The sequence below is a fragment of the Rhinolophus sinicus genome, linkage group LG11 (assembly GCF_036562045.2).
Source record: "Rhinolophus sinicus isolate RSC01 linkage group LG11, ASM3656204v1, whole genome shotgun sequence".
Classification (NCBI taxonomy): domain Eukaryota; kingdom Metazoa; phylum Chordata; class Mammalia; order Chiroptera; family Rhinolophidae; genus Rhinolophus; species Rhinolophus sinicus.
The window spans coordinates 66,382,997-66,399,293 of NC_133760.1; the positions used below are offsets into that span (position 1 = coordinate 66,382,997).

Sequence of the window (16,297 nt, forward strand, 5' to 3'; positions counted from 1 at the left end):
GATGTTATCCTGTGCTTCAGACTTACTAGACTTGCTATTACGTTAAAATGTTTATTGGTTTATATATGTATCTTTCCGGGTGGCTGTGAACTATTTGAGGGACGAGGAATGTATTCTTAGTCACCTTTTCTACCACCAAGCCTGAGGCACACAGAAACACTGAATTTACAAATTTCATTTTTCTCTACTCATTTCGTTAACATTTATTATTCTTTTCCAAATAGCTTATAAACTTCTCACGGGCAAAGACTGTACATAACAATTATCCCGTATCACCCACAACCCCTAAAACAGTTGGAGATATATGACAGATATTAGAAGTTTTGTTAATTTTAACTTAAAGTCAAAGTCAACACTATAAACTCTCAGTGGACTTTGCTATTATTGTGCATAAGAGAGACATGATTTGGGGGGAGGGCTTGGATTGTGCAACAGTCTTCTCAGAACGTGCAAACACTTCTAAGAATTAGCAAAACAAATTTAAAGAAAAAAAATCATACCAGAGTTGGCAGGGTCAACAGATAGGAACTCTAAGAAGCTCTAGAATGCCATTTACTTTATTACCTGGAGCCAACAGGTAATTTGTAAAACTGCTTTTGGGAAAATATGAGAAGACAAACATACAGTATGTTCTAGGGTTTTCTCTAAATGGCTGTACAGCAGAGAAGACATTCCATTATGTTTACTGACAACTACTTTTGTGACCAATATAACTCACATGGATTAAAGGCTGGGGAGTCCGTGAAAAGATGGTTTTATATTTACCTATTCGTTTATTAAGCCAAAACTTTTACTGGACATCTGCTATGTACCAGGTAGTGTGATAGGTGCTGGGGATCTGATGATAAGACCGTTACTATCTCCATCCTCTGGAGCTTCAAGTCCAGTCCTGCTCTGGCCAAGGCAGCAGCCACTAGCCACACATGACCTGAGATGAGTCTGGTCCAAACTGAGATAGGCTGCAAGTGTAAAATACCCACTGGATTTCAAAGACGTATACGCAAAAATGAATGTGAAATTATTAATTTTTGTATTAAATTTTAAAACGATATTTTTGACATCGTGGGTTAAATAAAAATATTATCGAAATTAATGTCACCTGTCTTTTACTTTTTTAATATAGCTACAGAGAATTTTAAATTTGCGGATCACATATTTGTATTGAATAGCGGTGGTCTAGCTCAGTTGCTGGCTTCCGTAAATAACTTCATTATCTATGCAAATTAAACTGCTGGGTAAAGGGCATCTGATCAATGTTTGATAAATATTAAACATCCTGTCAAGAAGTCTTACAGTTGGGAGTAAAGAGGTAACTCTTCATTCTCTTTAGTCACTACCTAGAGATTTCTTGGTACATGTCTATAGCCCTAGAGTGACTAACATATTAGAAAGCCAAATTTTATCATGAATAAATCATGGGAATTTGTCAGGATAAATGCCTTGGAGACCAAGAATTAATTTCCTTTATGTGGGATATAGGCTCATCAACCTTGACCAAAATGAAATTGGGTTTTAGATTATTTAAGTAGTTCTCGGAATCCTCCCCCAAATTCTCCATGTGCAAATCTCACTTTCCTAAAAATTACTGGCTCCTAATAAAATCACCCATAGAATAAGGTTACTTGCTTCAAGAACTCCCATTATAAAATGTAGAAGTCAAAAATTAAAACTGACCCAGGTGAACCGTTACTAGTATCCAGAAGGAACGGGCAGCTAAGGGAGTGTCCCTGTGATGCCTGGGCCACCTTCTCATCCATGTGCTCACCATGTCACAAACATTTGCTCTTTACCCCAGGGAGTAAGCAAGAGCTTACGGTGACCAGGGAAATGGGCTTTAATTTCTCGCCCAAATGAAAAAAGAAGCTAGCTGTCTGAGATATAGTGATTAGGCTGCTGCCAAATGTTTTCACTATTAAAAAATAATATTGTAACAGAGCTTCCTTTACATAGATTCATATGCAAGTGTCTGAGTATTTCTGGAAATAGAATTTCTGGGTCAAAGGAACATACACTTAAAATTGTTATAGACGCAATATTGTCATAGTCACATTGCTCTCCAAAAAGACCAGAACAATTTATACCCCTAGCAATGGTGAATGCAAGTGCCTATTTCTTCTTCCTTCTTCAACCTTAATTGGCACCAATCTACTGGGTGGAAGTTGGTGTCGGGTTCATTTGCACTCCTCTGATTTTCACTAGTTCACATGGTTATTGGCCCATTTGTATTTCTTCTTTGGAGAACGGCCTGATCATATTCCTTGCCCACTTTTCTATTTATTGAGTTGTCTTCTCACATATTTGTAGAAAATTATTTATTGTATTTCTTTCTTCCAGCCTGCTACTTGTCTTTTAATTTTGTTTATGGTATCTTTTAACATATGGACGTTTTGGTGTAATTGAATCTCTCAATCTTTTTTTAAGGCTCCTGGACAGTAAAAATAAGGTTCTTTGCTTTACATCTATCTCAGCATCATTATAAAATTATGAAAATATTCTTATTTATTTCTAGTAATACATCCAGAATTTATTTTTGTGTATTGTATGAGATAGGGCTCTAATTATCCCCCCAAAATGGATAGGTTATTGTCCCAAATAACTTATAGAAAGTCATCCCTTCTACACTGAATTGAAATGCCAGCTTTATCACATACTAAATTGACATGTTCTAGAGTAGAATTAGGAAAATCCCAGTATCCAAGGCTAATCACCTTTTACACAAAATCTATTGCTCTTTGGGAATGCACACAATCAATATAAAGCAACATCATGGAATTTGAAATGCAAAAGCTGGCAAATAAAGCACACAACATTTTTGCTTAATAAGTCTATCAGTGACAAGATGCAGCCACCTCTAGATTGTGCTATCAAAAATTTGTGGTGAGGCCATTTAAAAAAAAGTAAAACCTTTATTGCTAAGAGTATTAACTAGTTATATCAAATAGCCTGAATTCAGGATAAGTTTAGTTTAATTTCAACTGTTCACTTATTTCCAAGTATAAAGCCCACTGTTACCTCTACCTGAGAAGACAGATCTTCTGTTGTCCACCTAGGTACCCAGACAGGAAAGCCAGGGAAGATGGAGCCGGCGGGCAGACCTTACTACTACTCCCCCAGTCCAAGCTGCTCAGGCAAAAGCAATCCATTCACACCAGCACGCAATATTCCTTCTTAGTCATGTGTCTCCCACCACAGGGACTCATTCCATACCCTGTATGAGGTGCACATGTAAAGATCTGACTTCTCAGGACAGAGCAATCGTATTGTCTAAGACAGCAGCCATAAAATTAACTTGTCTTGACAGACTGAGTTGTTTCCAAGTGCTGAGCAAAGCATACTTGAGGTAGCTGCCATCCTCTACCTAGTTACCTTATCGTCATGGGCTCCTGGGCTCTGTTTAGCTCCACTGTCTAATTACTGATTCCTATCCCATTGCCACACTGTTTTAATTATGATGGCTTTGAAGTATCTATCAACACCTCGTAGGACAAAATCCCCTTTGTGTTATTCTTTTCCAAAAACTTATTTTGCTCCATTTACTCTTGCAATGAATTTTAGAATCAGTTTGTTAAAAGCTATAAAATGTTCCTTGGGCAGGTACCACTTTATCCAGGTGATCAAAGTTAACGTCACCAGTAATGGGACAAACCCACATCATGTGCAATGAGATGAACACAATATTATTACTTCAGCAGCATCCCTACCAAAAATGCTTAAGCTCAATGTCATCATGAGAAAACATGAGTCAAACCCAATTAAAGGACATTCTACAATATAACTAGTCTGTACTGTTCAGAAAACATCAATGTCAAGGCTAAAGACACATGAGAACTGAATGCAATGCATGATACGGATTATCTTTTACTATTAAGCGTATTGGAATAACTGGCAAAATCTGAAATAAGGTCTGTGACTCAGATACCAGTGTTAACTTTAGCCATTGTTTATAGTGTTAATAGTGTTAATTCCTGATTTGGGTGCTAGTTCTGTAATTACATAAGAGGATATCTTGTTTTCAGGAACAGACACTAAACTATTTAGGGGTACGGAGCCATCATGCCTGCAGCTTACTCTCAAATGGTTCAAACAGAAAAACAATATGTACATGGGATAAAGCAAACGTGATCAAATGTTAACATTTGGGGACTGTGGATGAAGCGTTTGTTACCATTCTTATAACTTCTCTGTAAGTCTGAAATTAAATCATAATAAAAATTAAATTTCAAAAAAGTCCCTTGGGAGTTTTATTTGGGATAACTCATGAAGGAACAAAATCTCTAGCCATTTATCTTCCTCTTTTTAAATATCCATCAGTATAATTTCATTGTTTTCTTCTTTTTTTATTTCTAAGTACTTTGGAATTTTCCATACAATTGTGAATAGATAGATATCTTTTGCTTTCTTTTCTAATTGGTTATTGTTAATATATAGAAAAGTATTTTAGCTCTGCAAGTTTAAATTTTATGCAGCCAATTTTCTGAACTCTAGTGTTAGTTACCATTAGTTATCCTGAATTTTAGAGTAGACAATAATATCATCTAATATTAATGACAAGTTTCAACTCTGTCTTTCCAGTACTTTTTCCCCTCTGATCTTCTACTGTATTGGCTGAAACCTCCAAAACAAGTTGAATAAAGAGATGATAACAGGCGTTTTTGTCTTGTTTTTCACTTTAATGAGGATACTGGTAATGCTCCATATATATATATATATATATATATATATATATATATATATATATACACTGTTGGTTTCTTGCAGATAATCTATCAATAAAATAAAATTTTTGTTCCTGAATGCCTACAAATTTTTTCCTTAGGAGAAGAGTGTGATTTTATAAAAATATTGAAAGGTAACATATAGAAAAGTGCATGTATAAGAGTAAAGTTGGATGCATTTTAACAAATGAACACATTGAGTATCAAACTATTAAATGCTTTTTTTGATATCAGGAAAATCACACTTTCCTTAACCTATTAAGTAAATGAACTAAATACATTCCACATATAAACCCAATTTGATCTTGATTTCTTTTTTATTTAGATTTATCTTTGTCACTTTATATATTTTTTAATTTATCACTCTTAGTGTTTCATTTATCCACTCTTCTGATTTTACTGAAATAAGCTTTTTTCTTTCCTTTTTTTATAGGAAGGTCTACATCCTACTAACTCTAATATTTTTTTAAAAACCCATAAACTTTTTTTTTAAACATTTTTAAGAATAAACCACATCTGGAAAGAAACTTGGCTATTAATGGTGGTTACCTCCGAAAAGGGTATGAGGTGAGGAGTGTAGATGGGAAGTGGGACCCTTACTTTTTTTATTTAACCTCTTTTATCAGCCAATTAGATTATTCCTTTTGGGTAGTGTCTGCTCAAGCCTTTGTACATTCTTCCATTGAGATGTTTTTTTCTTACTGATTTGTACAAATTTGTATACATGCTTGTGATACATTCACTTTTCACCCAATGTATTTCCAATTTATTTGAATTTTAATAAGCACAGCTATAAATTTAGCAGTTTTACTTTCTCCCTACCCAATTTAAATCTGAAATATTACAGAATGTTACATATACATATATATGTATTTATGTTCTTCTATATATTTAGAAATCTTTTCTTAACAATTATATTAAGTTCCTTTATTCATAGTCCCTTTAGATGAAACAAGTTTTACTGGTTTCTTTGTACAACATTGCTTCTTATACCAAATCTTCCTTTCTTAGATTTGTTTTTCATCTTACTGGGAGTACTTCTTCAAGTAATTTTCTCAAAAAAAGATGTGTCATAAAATTTCAGAGTTCTTATTTACTTTGATCCCCATGTAAACATTTAAACATTAGTGAAGCTGGGTACAGTTCTGTCTTCAAAATAATTTTCCCTCAGAACATGAAGGCAAACCAGGTTGCAGAGGAAAAATCCCATACCACTCTGATTCTGATTCTTAGTCCTGAGTAACCTGTTGTTTTTTTTAATCTCTGGGATCGGAAGTTCAGTAACATGTAAATAGATGCTTTCGTTTTTTTCATTTTCCTAGCTTGTTCCTTAGTGAGTTCGTCATACTTGAAACTGAAAGTTTTTCTTCAGTGTAGGGAAATATTCTTTATTTTCTCCCTTCCATTGTCTCTCCTTCCATAACTCTGTAAAATGGATACTGGATCACTTAGATGGATTGTCAAAGTAGAATTTTCCTTACGTACTTTCTTCTTTGGTCTTCTTGCTTTATGGTTTGTATATTTATTTTCATAAAAATTGATCTTCAGCCTATTATTTAAGCCTCCAACTGCATTTTTATTTCAGTAATCAAGTCTTTAATATAGAACTAATTCTTTATCATTCCTTTTTCTCCACAGCAGTTGGTTTTTTTATTTATGAATCCAATTCATTTTTTTTAACTTTTATTTATTTTAAGTGGGTTTATCCAGGACCCATCAACTCCAAGTCAAGTAGAAGTTTCAACTGAGTTGTGGAGGGCGCAGCTCACAGTGGCCCATGCGGGGATCGAACCGGCAACCTTATTAAGAGCACTGTGCTCTAATCAACTGAGCTAACCAGCCACCCTGCAATTCACTCTTGACGTTAAGGAAGCCTCCTATGATCAGAATGGAACTTTAGGAAGTTCCATTATCTGTTTCTACCATGGTCTACCTCTCATTATCTGTTTCTACCACGGTCAGTTGTTTTATTTGTTCAGCTTAGTCATCTTCTTTCAAGTCTACTTTCCCTCAAATGTCTAGTGGGCCTTGATCACCTATACATATCAATAAATGCAGGACTACACTGATTAGTAATTGTAAGAGATACAGATTTCCTCAACAATTGTGTTACTCTGTCTCCAAACCTCCAAGTGGGAGATCTGTCTGACTGTGGGTCTCTGTAGGTTTCTCTTTAGAAGTGGAGAAAACACAGTTTTGCCTTATGATCGTCAAAGTAAGAAAGGCTGCATCTTGTGGGAATGGCCCTTCACTGCACATCAAGCTTTGGTGGAGCGCCCTTTCCTTCCCCACATCTCACCCACTCCACTGGGGACGTCCACTACCTAAAGCTCTGCTTTGTGCTCGCACGCACTTGCCAATCCCAGGCCATGAGAGCGCCACTTGCTCAACCCCCCCAAAGCAAACCACCTACTTTGCTCAAAGAGCTGTTCTCATAGCTCTATCCTGGGAAGCAAGGCGTGGCCAGAGCTCCTTACATGACAGGAGAGGAGGAGGAGGGAAATAACCGCTTTGGGAGACAGACCCTTAATGATTTGCCCTGATGTCCCATCTTCCCTCAACCTGCTCCCTCCTCCTGTACTTGCTGACTCTAGGCTTAGAGCTTCAGAAAAGGGGCCCCACTAAGAAATCCTCTTGACTTACAGCATGCAGCAGGCACACCTATTTGGGGTGGCATTTTTATTCTGTTCTGGTTTCTCCATTATTATAATCCCAACTGCTTTCTATTACCCTGAAATTCCTCCAATTTTCTGGTATAATAGCAATAATAAGAACAATGGCAGCTAGCATTAATTGGCTAAATGTAAAACATGGACTAAATATAAAAACTCTCCTAAGAGCTTTGCTTTTCTCTCTCTTGATCCTCACGACAACCCTAAGAGGAAGGTACTATTATCATCATCCTATTTTTACAGATGAAGAAATTGAGGCCAAAAAAAGAATAAGGAATTTGCCCAAAGTCACACAGCTGGTAAACGGCAGAGCCTGGATTCAGACCTAGGTAATTTGGTTTCAAAGCCTCCCTTTTCCATTTCAATACAGTTATGATTTAGTCTTTTTTTCGTATGTCTATTTTGTCATTTTCAGTGATATCTGAGAAGTATGGGAAAGTGTATGTGTTAGGGCCATCATTTTGTAATGGAAACTGTTTTCGCTACACCAGTATTGTTTTCACTACACCAGTATTGTTTTCACACCACACAATTTTAATTGGTAGAAATGTCTTTTAGAGAAGATGCAGAATCTAGCAAACAAATCTAGTGGCGGAAAACAAGCCCTATGCAACTGTGTTCAATCAGCATCAACAGAGGTACTGTGTAGGAGTCCTAAAATGAGAGGCTTGAAGTGGGAATTTCAGAAGCATGGATGAGTTTTCTGTTTTTTGTGGGGTTTTTTTAATCTAAAGAAACACTAAACAACAGCATTTTCATGTTCTCAGCAACTCATTAGTTTGCTGTCACCACCACCAGAGAGAAGCTGAGAACGTACTAAAATTTTAGCTCCATCCCATTCCTGACAGTGGCCTTATAAATATTATAATTCAGTTCAACTCAAATACATACGATATACCTACTACATGCACTGCGCTACAAACTGGAGATAAAGTAATAAAAGGCACTGTCACACTGTCCCTGCCCTTACAGAGCTTACAGTCTATGGCAGGCACAATCAAGGAAACAAACGACTATAATTCAGTGTGATAAGTGCTATGACACAGGCAGGTGCACAGAGGGTGCCATCAGAACAGAGACGGGCCTTCCAAGGGTGTTTCCCTGAAAATAACTCTTAGCCTGATTGATCGAGAATACACAATTATTGGTTTGGGGAGATTAAACTGCATTTGCCCTCTTTCCCTTCAGTCTGCTCCTCCACCCATCGGGTACCACCTGGTGACGCGCACAATTCCACACAGAAAGCTGGAAGCTTTCTTGACTTTTCCCTCCTCCTCTTCAATTAGTCATCGAGTCTCATCTAATGGTACTTCCTTATATTTCAAATCAATTCCCTGCTCTCTATTCCTACTACAGCTGCCTTAGTTGCAGCTTCCATCATTTCTCAACTTGATAACTGTCATAAACTCGTATCTGGCCTTTCAATTAAATCTCTTCACTAATTTAAAAAAAAAAAACAGATCCTGCAAACTCTCCTTGGGTGGCACCCCACTTGATCCGGGCCCTCTCCAGCTTCTTCTCTCCACACTCTTTCCCACTAAGCTGAACTTGCTATAGTTCTCTGAAAGACCATGCTGTTTTGCCTAATTGCCTTTACTTGAGTGCGTTGGTCCCCGTGGTTTGAGATGTTTTAACCCTCCCTTGTTAATACCCACTCAGCCTTTAAAAGCACATCTCTTCTGAAAAGTCATCCTGATGGCCACTCCTCTCTCGCTGTCCTCCCCACGAGCTGAGCCAGGTACCTCTTCTATATGCTCCCATACCATACTACCTCATCAGGACACTTATCACAAAGAATTACACTCAAATTATTCTGTTGTTGCTTCTTTACCTGGATCTCTAGTATCTAGATCACTGAGCTAGCAACAGTGCCTATTACTTAGGAGGCAAGCAAGAAATACTGAAAGAATGAAAGAATGAACGAACGAACGAACGAAGATAGTTAAGTCTGTGAAAGCTGATGAGATAACCAAAGGAGATAATGGAGAGGACAGAACGTTGAAGCTATACCCACATTTAGTGGGTAGAAGAAAGAAGCTAGTGAAGAAAACAGAATGAACAATCAAAGAAGTAGGAAGAAAACATCTAGGATTGGACAGTAAAGTAACCCAAAAGAAGAGAAAAATTTAAGAAGATGCAGGTGGTCAACAGCATCAAACACTACAAAACAGGTCAAAGGTGAGAACTAAGACAAGGCCACTGATTGAGAGGTGGTTGCTAGTGACCTTGACATTGCTAGTGCTGCATTTGTTCACTGCCGCCTCACTCTTCTCAGCACTGTGAGAAACATCTTCAGCCAGTGTTTAAGGCAATTTAGGACTTACAAATTAACTAACAGTATTAGAACTTACCTGTGCTAATCTCTTTTTTTCATGATTAAAAAAATTGAAAAAGAGAATATACGAAAGAAAATAAAATCCCACCATCCAGATATAACATTATTTCACCATTTCCTGTTTTTTGTTTATATTTGTACAAAACTGGTATTGTATTGAATTATATATCCTAATTAAATAATTTCTTAATTATACTTAAATTTAGTCAGCCCATTAGCTTTCTCATCGTAAAGAAATTACATTCTAATTTATAAACAGAAAAAAGAAAAAGAGGTTATAGAATTAAATGTGCCTGTTGGCCATGTGTGCACAATAGCTTTTCAGTCACATAAAACTAAAATTACCTCTGAATTTGTATCAATAATTGTTTATTAATGTTAAAAGGTAGCACAGGACCCTAAGCTAGATTTTATTCTTTTCATGCTCTGGAGCTTGGCTGCTAAAAATAGGTTAGGTACTAGATAGATATAGAAACATATATAGTAGTCGCAAGATTTTTTCCTAGTTTTTTTTTTTTTTTTTTTTTTTAATAATCTCTTCAGTCAAAATGAGACACTGGCTTATTAATAAATTAATAAAGTCTGAATGACAACATTAAGCATGTCTGTCTGACAATTTGTTATATCTAGAAATAGTGTGAACCAGAATTTTCAACCCTCTTGTGAAATTTTCTTTTTTCAGTATGGATTACACTCTTGTGGAAAAAATGAAAAAGAACGAATGCAACATTTCTAAAAGTAAGAATTACAAGGTCAAAGGATGTGAACATTTTTAAGGCTTTTGATACGTACTGCCAAATTGAATTCAAAAAAGCTGTGCTAAATTTACATGTCCTTCAATATGTGAGCTTCATTTCCCCATAACCTTGCCAACACTGGGTATTATTTTTATTCTTTGCAAATCTAATCGGTAAAAATGTCTTATTATTTTAATCATTATGTTTACAAAATAGTGAAAATAAATATTTGTTCATATTTATTGAACTTTCTTTTTTATGAATTGATAAAATGTTATTTTACCTACTCATGTTCTTTTACTGTTTTTCTAGTGGGTATTTGCTTTTAAACTATTGATTTATAACAGCTCTTTATATATTCATGATATTAACCACATTATAAATAATTCTCCCTTATATATTTTTTTTGTTTTTTTAACAGAGGTTTTCAATTTTATACAGTCACATAAATTAATCTTTATTCTTCCTTAGAATCATAATTAGAAAATTCTTTCCTACACCCACATTTTATAAATTTTTCAAAGTTCTTTTTAATATGACTATAGTGGAATAATAGTGGTATCAGTGAGATGATTTATTTCTACCACCTAATGCACATTAAGTGATTTAACTCCCTAAAACTTAAAATTACAATTCCAACAGTGGTCAGTATGAAACACAGACTTAAAATTAAGTTCTAGACTTTTCTTACTCCAATTTTAGCTGTTTAGACAACTTTTAAAAACCAGAGTTTTGAGTTTAGAAAATTCATTCAAAGTTCCCTTTAACCCATAGGAAGCACAGATCTCTTTCTAGTTATCACCCACCTCTCAAAAACCTGTTAGGGATCCTTATGATGGGACAGGACTGAATGAAGCGCCTCCTAACTGGGTCCCATCGTATTTTCTTCTTACCTGTTACCACAATTATCAGCAATAAGTCAGACACATACAACACATGGCAAATAATACATAGTTACTGTAGTTCTAAAGACAGAAAAACAGGAAACAAAACAATACTTGAATACAGAAAGAAGTGATGTAAAGTAGCATTTAACCCTGTTTTGGGAGTCAAAACAAAATTAAATCAATATATAAGCAATGATGAAGGTTTTCAACTCATCCCCAAATAATACATACAACTGTGTGCACCATTTTTTGGAATTCTGGGTCAATATAACATGCATTCAATAATCACCAATGCCATCTTGTGGCAAAAATCCACCATGACCTTTACAAACAGATTAGAAACTAGGACATTTTTAAAAGTCAGTGAAGGTCAAAATAAAGCTGTGATTAAAATAAATTTGGCATAATGTAGGCACCCGCTCTCTTCCAGGTTTGATATCGGTTTATACGTTATATGGTTAAAAGGATAAAGCAATGGGCGCACCATTCTTTAAATATGAAATAATATCTTGGCACTTCATCGGCCTGGGGATGGAAGGTGGGGGGTTCAGCTGCCTTCCCAGGAAGCTAGTTAGCTCCACATTAACCCCAATTAAAACTTGGTTTCTTATAAAACAGAAGAAAAATGTGAAGCATTATAGAACTGTTAAATGGGCTAATTTTGTTTCTTCCCAAAGTTTTGATAGCTCCCCAAAGACAGCTCTTATTGGCAATAAAAACAGTGAACAATTTGTATAGAATTTTAAGTTCACAAAGAGCTTTCATACATATTACCTCATTTAATCTTGACAACAATCCTATATGGATTCAGCAGCCATTGCATTAAGCATCTGCTATGCCTTGAGCCCGAGACTAGGCTCTAGGACAGTGAAAGAAAGCCATGACTCCTACCCTCAAGAGCTCATGTCTCGCATGGAAGGCAGATGTCTAAACAAATAATTACATTACAGTGAAGTAACTGCTATAACTGGGGATATAAAAAAACTTCGAGGAAGACATAAATAAGTGACAGTGCCAAGGTCAGGATTCAAGCCCCGGCCGTCTGACTCTAAAACCTGCCTTCTTTCCACTACATCACATTTACCCTGTCTCAAATTCCTTAGGAAAGCATATAGTTTTTGGTTTTGGCAAACGGAAATAGAGTTTAATGTTCACCAGCAAGGTTTGGTTTCTTGAGTGCAGTACTTGTACAGACAGATACATAAATTCTGTGTAATTAAAAATGGCATTACCTACATATGTGTACTTAATCTTGTGGAGAAGACAGACTCGTGGACAAGAGGAAGGACTATTTATTTTGCAGAAGGGTTTATCTTTTAAATCAGTAGTGCCCACGTGTTGGTCTATAGACCACTGCTAGGCTAAGGGGACGATTTACCAGCCCAACACAAAATGAGAGAAATATGGACCAGGCAACAAGTTTTTTTAAAAGCCAAAATGTTCCATTTAAAAGCCTGTCCTTTTTCCAGAGATTAGAAACTTCTGTTGTTACACATTCTTTATTTTATGAGATGAAGGTGGTAGGAAATGGCAGTTGGTTTTGTTTTTTTAATATTCTTTCTTGGAAAAATAGAACATTCACAAACCTATGTGTATCCCCAAAACACATATACTTTTTAATTTACAGGTTTATGATCCAACAGCCTGTTAAACCACAGCTTTAAACCAATACAATATTTGTTGATGACTCGTAAGTCCAACACTGTAAACCATACACTGTCAAAGGATACGTAAGACGTATAAGAAACTTCCCTTGCCCTGAAGAAGCTTATATTCTAATTAGGGAGACAAGACAGACACATAAAACAATTATATAGCAATACAAGACAGAATATAACAGGTGATTAGCTTAAAATTTGACATTTTTATGTACCAAAAGCATTAAAATGTACATACCCTTTGACCCAGCTATTCCACTTGTAGGAATTTATTCCTAAAGAAACAATCATAGATGCATGGAAAAACATAGGGACAGAAATACTCACTATGGTATTATTTACAATGGTAAAAAATTAGAAACACTTTCACTGTCCAATGATAGACAGGGAGATGGTTAAGTAAGTATGCTAAATAAACATACTTAAATATGTTAATATTCTATGCAACACTAAAAAGTATATACAAGAATATTTACTAACATGAAAAAACATTCACAATATATAGCAAGTGAAAAGCGCAAGGTACAAAATAGTACTAGAGTATGACACCATATTAATAAAGAAAAAAGTGTTTTATATATTCATTAAAAATACAGGAAAGATATACATCAAATTTTAATTGTAGTTATCTTTGGGTGGTTATTATGAGTGATTTTGTTTTTTTCTCCTTAGTGCTGGTCTTTATTTTCCAAGCTTTCTCATTGAGTAGGCATTACTTTTGGACTGGAAGAAAAACAATATCATATTACTTTAATTTTGTTTCAAAGCTATGATAAAAAAAAATACTGTAAAGAAACATACCAAAGTGTTAACAGTGGTTATGGAGCGGGGTGGAGGGTTATCATCTCTTTTATATTATCCCCAAATTCTATGACATATATTATCTTATAATGGAAAAATATAAAACCAATTTAGAATAACACTGAGGGGAATAACATTGAAAATTCCTGAACCAAAGTTGTAATCAAAAATCCTTTTAGATGTTTTCTCAGAGCTCTGGCAAACATCTTTGGCCTGTTTCGCTCTCAGCAACCAATGTAAGCCTGTCACAGGCAGAGGCTAATGTTGACTCCATAGAGGTAAGTCACATAAGGTAGGCACTGACTTCAGAACCCAAAAGAGCAGAAAAAGAAAAACCAGAAACACTGCAAATATATGCCTTTCCAGTTTCTTGTAAATATGTTCCTGGTCTGAAATTCTGTTCACTGAAGCGTTAATTTTTTATGTATTTTTATGAACTGGCAATCTTCATTTGTGATGACATCTACTCTTCAAAACAAAAAACATATTTTCTTCAATCATCTCATCAATATTTTATTTTTTGCCAGATTTTTAAATTTTTTCTCCTTTTTATTAAATTAATTTCACTATAAATATGACATAGCTGTTGATGAAATCAAGATGGTAGCCTCGCCTTCCCCAAAGAGCCACAAATAACAAATGGCATTTTTTAAATAAATCCATAATCAAAAGAAAGCAAGAAATGTCCTTAGTGGACTAAAACTACGAGGGATCACTGAAAGATGAGAAGCTGATAGAATCAGTGGAAAGGAGGAAACCACGATCCTATATGCTTGGAGTAGAGGGGTATTATTGCAAGTGGTCCGAGCAGCCTTCAGGGTAAACTAAGTCCAGAGGTAGAAGATAGTAAGAAGAACGGAAACAATTTACAGAATTTACAGCATAACTGGTTAGAGGGTAGCACAGAAGTTACAAAGAAGGTCAACCGTCCCTACCCGTTTACCTCTTTGGGTCAAACATCATATAGAACAGAGAGGTATTTGCTCCCAGATGGGAACAGTGGCATCAAACAAGAAAGGTGTCATTCCCCAGGGAAAAACAATGAGTATAAACACTTGGGTGAGAGACAGGACAGATCCCTGGGTGGAAGTTAACCCCGAGGCAGAAATGGGGACCCTCACAGTAAAGAAGACCGGTAAGTGGTGCACTCCATCTCACTGCACGTTCCACATCTACCCACCATCACTGCAGACCTGCTTCAGTAAACGGTCTAACATTCACAGGAAGGTAAACTAACCAGGACTTTCAAATAAAGACGAATGAGCACAAAACCAAGACTCACACATGAAAAAAGGGGCATTCGTTCAACAAACACAACTCACACCCAAAGAAAGTTAAACTAAATAGAATAAGACCTTTGATCAAGTACAATTAATATCCTCAGAGATGTGCAAGATAACACTTATTTAAAAAGAAATCAACTGGAACTCTTGGAAATTAAATTTTGATCACTGAACTAAAAAACCTAATTAAGGACTGAAAAAATACAGTTAATGAGCAAATTAAATTAGTGACCTGAAAGATCGAGCCAAGAAATTCACCAGAATACAGTACAGAAGGAAAAAGAAGTGGAAAACATTTTTAAAAGATAAAAATGAAAGAGAATTGAGCAAGCTCTATCAAAATTGCAACTTCTTTTCTTGTAGAAATGGACAAGCCAGTCCTAAACTTCATATGGAAATGCAAGGAACCCAGCCAATCAAAACAGTCTTGAAAAAGAACTAAATTGGAAGACTCACACTTCCTGATATCAAAACGTAGTACAAAGATACAGTATTCATAACAGTGTAATACTAGCACAAAGATCGACACGTAGGTCAATGGAATAGAACTGAGAGTCCACAAATAAACTCATATATCTAGGGTCAATTTACCTTTGACGAGAGGGACAAGACCATACAATGGGGAAAGAATAGTCTTTGCAACAGATGGTCCTGGGACAACTGGATATACTTAGTGGATATTCTCAGAGCTCTTTTAAGCCTAGAATTCTGTATCTACTCAAACTCTCAAGAGTGACAGTAGAATTAAGACATTTGGAATGTACAAGGACAAAAATTTGGTATCATCAGATGTCTGATGAAAGACTTGCTCCAAGATATACATCCAGAACAAAAAAAAATAATCCAAGAATAATAAACAGGGTACAAAAGTATAAGCAGAGAAACAAGTAAAGCCTTTAAATTTAAGTAAGTACCGAATGGGGGAAAAAACCACACCTAACATTCAAAATAACAATCTCAGATGATATCAACAGAAATAACTGCGAGGGTAAGAAGAAGGGTTGGGCGAAGGGAAGGCCGATGAATGGTAAAGTCTTTGTCTTGTTCAGAAGAATGATACAGAAAGGGATGAATACAGATCTCAATAGAAAATTTATGCATTGTATAAAAAAATTAAAAATACTAGACAGCTTCACTCCAAACATTTAAGGATGATATAATACCTATCCTACACAAACATTTTCAGAAAATAGAGAAACTCATTTTTGA

The 16,297-nt window shown here is 35.6% G+C and overlaps 1 protein-coding gene across 4 annotated transcripts in view; it reads right to left on the reverse strand.

Annotated features, from left to right (window-relative positions):
* KLHDC10 (kelch domain containing 10) overlaps nt 1-16,297 on the reverse strand; it is a 50,685-nt gene that overhangs the window by 15,814 nt on the left and 18,574 nt on the right. For 2 of the 4 annotated variants that reach the window (XM_019751272.2, XM_019751286.2), the window contains exon 2: nt 11,266-11,352. The exons of the other annotated variants lie outside the window; for them this stretch is intronic. In XM_019751272.2, coding sequence (XP_019606831.1) covers nt 11,266-11,352 — 87 coding nt within the window. The remainder of the gene's footprint in view (nt 1-11,265; nt 11,353-16,297) is intronic. 4 annotated transcript variants of the gene reach the window in all.